At 41.8% G+C, this 2,350-nt stretch overlaps 1 protein-coding gene across 1 annotated transcript in view; it reads left to right on the top strand.

The window, feature by feature from the left end:
* Positions 1-684: 684 nt before the first annotated feature.
* The window catches only part of LOC106314430, a gene marked incomplete at its 3' end in the record, with an annotated part of 2,253 nt that continues 587 nt past the window's right edge, over positions 685-2,350 (top strand). The window contains exons 1-2 of the mRNA XM_013752299.1: positions 685-1,222; positions 1,954-2,074. Of these exons, the coding sequence (XP_013607753.1) occupies positions 685-1,222; positions 1,954-2,074 (659 nt within the window). The remainder of the gene's footprint in view (positions 1,223-1,953; positions 2,075-2,350) is intronic.

Below are 2,350 nucleotides of genomic sequence, written 5' to 3'. Positions count from 1 at the left end.
TCAAATCTTTGAAATCGTCCATGGCAATAAGAAAGTCTTAGAATCCATACCGCACTATCTACTGGTCTTTACCATACTAAATTCAGTATGATCGAGGCCAATGCCACTTTTAACAAAGAGGCAATCGACAACTTCACTTTATGGCACGACCAGCTTGGCCATCCCGGTTCGACCATGATGTGTAAACTGATCCTGAACTCAAACGGCCATTCCCTTAAAGAGAAATGAATTATCCCTAAGCACCTATCGTGTGTTGCTTGTTCCGAAGGGAAACTCATTTCTAGGCCATCACCAGTTAAAGCCACTAAAGAAACTATAAACTTTCTGGAAAGGATTCAAGGAGACATATGTGGACCAATTCACCCACCTTGTGGGACATTTCGATATTTCATGGTCCTCATAGATGCGCCCTCTAGATGGTCGCATGTCTGTCTCCTGTCGACCAGAAACTTGGCATTTGCCAGGTTACTTGCTCAGATAATTAGATTACAAGCTCATTTTCTAGATTTTCCTTTAAAGACTATACGTCTAGGCAATGCTGGTGAGTTCACTTCCCAAGCGTTTAATGATTACTGTATGTCCATGGGGGTAAGTGTAGAACACTATGTGGCACATGCACATACACAGAACGGCTTGGCCGAATCATTTATAAAACGCATACAGCTCATAGCTCAACCATTACTCATGAGGTCGAGACTTCCGGTCTCAGCGTGGGGACATGCGGTCCTTCACGCGGCCGAGCTCATACGCATCAGGCCATTAAGTGAACATAAGTATTCCCCATTACAATTACTTACGAGTCATGAGCCAGACGTATCCCATCTTAGGACATTCGGCTGTGCCGTTTATGTTCCAATAGCTCCACCACAGAGAACAAAGATGGGACCTCAAAGGAGGATGGGGATATATGTTGGATTTGATTCCCCCACGATTTTAAAGTATCTTGAGCCGGGTGATTTGTTTAAGGCCATATATGCGGATTGTCATTTTAATGAATCCGAACTTCCAACATTAGGGGGAGATAGCAGTAAAATGGTAAAAGAAATATCATGGAATCAAACATCCATAACTTGGCAAGATCCCCGAACTCAAGAATGTAATCTAGAAGTTCAAAAGATCATTCATTTACAAAAGCTAGCTAATCAATTGCCAGATTCCTTTGCTGACCCGAAAAGAGTGGCAAAGTCATATATACCAGCTGCTAATGCACCAATAAGAATTGATGTTCAAGAAGGACACAATCAAGTTGCTACAGAGTCTAGACAACGTGTGAAACGTGGTAGACCAATAGGTTCCAAAGATAAGAACCCTCGGAAAACAAAGAAAGGTGCTGAAAATGAAACCGAGGTTGTTCAGACACCAGACATGGCCGCGGCCGATCCAGCCCGTGGTGTGGCCGCGTCCGACCCTACGGCTTTAGACATGACCGGTTACTGATGCCACTGATGTGCCAAATAATTTTGCTTGGGACGCCTTGCTTCATGGTACTGATGGTGCAGATAATAATGAGATCTCAATAAACTATGTCTTGTCTGGGAAACGGTAGAACAGAAAACATGTCGACATGGATAATATTTTTACTTATGAAGTAGCACTTTGAACTTATGAATAACGAGGATTATGAACCCATGTCTATATATGAATGCAAGCAACGACCAGACGGGCTTAAATGGAAAGAATCCATAAGCGTGGAGTTAGAATCACTGAGAAAAAGAGGCGTATTTGGTCCAATAATCCGAACATCTCATGATATTAAACCAGTGGGATACAAATGGGTCTTTTTGAGAAAGAGAAATGAAAAAGGCGAAGTTGTGAGATACAAAGCACGACTTGTTGCACAAGGATTCTCACAGAGACCTGGAATAGACTATGAGGAGACATACTCCCCTGTGGTGGATGCTACGACCTTCAGATTTTTAATCGGTCTGGCCGTGAGAGAGGGTCTGAATTTACGGTTAATGGATGTCGTAACCGCATACCTATATGGTCCACTGGATAATGAAATCTATATGAAAGTCCCAGAGGGGATTGAATTGAAAATCAAAGAGAGTTCTCGAGAACAACATTGTATTAAGTTGAATAAATCTCTTTATGGACTGAAACAATCCAAACGAATGAGGTACAATAGACTCAGTGAGTACCTAGTGAAAGAGGGATATAGAAATGACCCTATCAGTCCATGTATTTTCATTAAGAAATTCAAAAATCAAGGGTTCGTGATCATAGCAGTGTATGTTGATGATCTGAGTATCCTTGGAACCTCTGGAGAGATTTTCCAAACGGTTGAATACCTTAAGAAAGAATTTGAGATGAAAGATCTCGGGAAAACGAAATTCTGTTTGGGATTACA

The sequence above is a fragment of the Brassica oleracea genome, chromosome C9 (genome assembly GCF_000695525.1).
Source record: "Brassica oleracea var. oleracea cultivar TO1000 chromosome C9, BOL, whole genome shotgun sequence".
In the NCBI taxonomy this organism is placed as follows: Eukaryota; Viridiplantae; Streptophyta; class Magnoliopsida; order Brassicales; family Brassicaceae; genus Brassica; species Brassica oleracea.
This window is presented reverse-complemented; position numbering and strand designations above follow the sequence as displayed.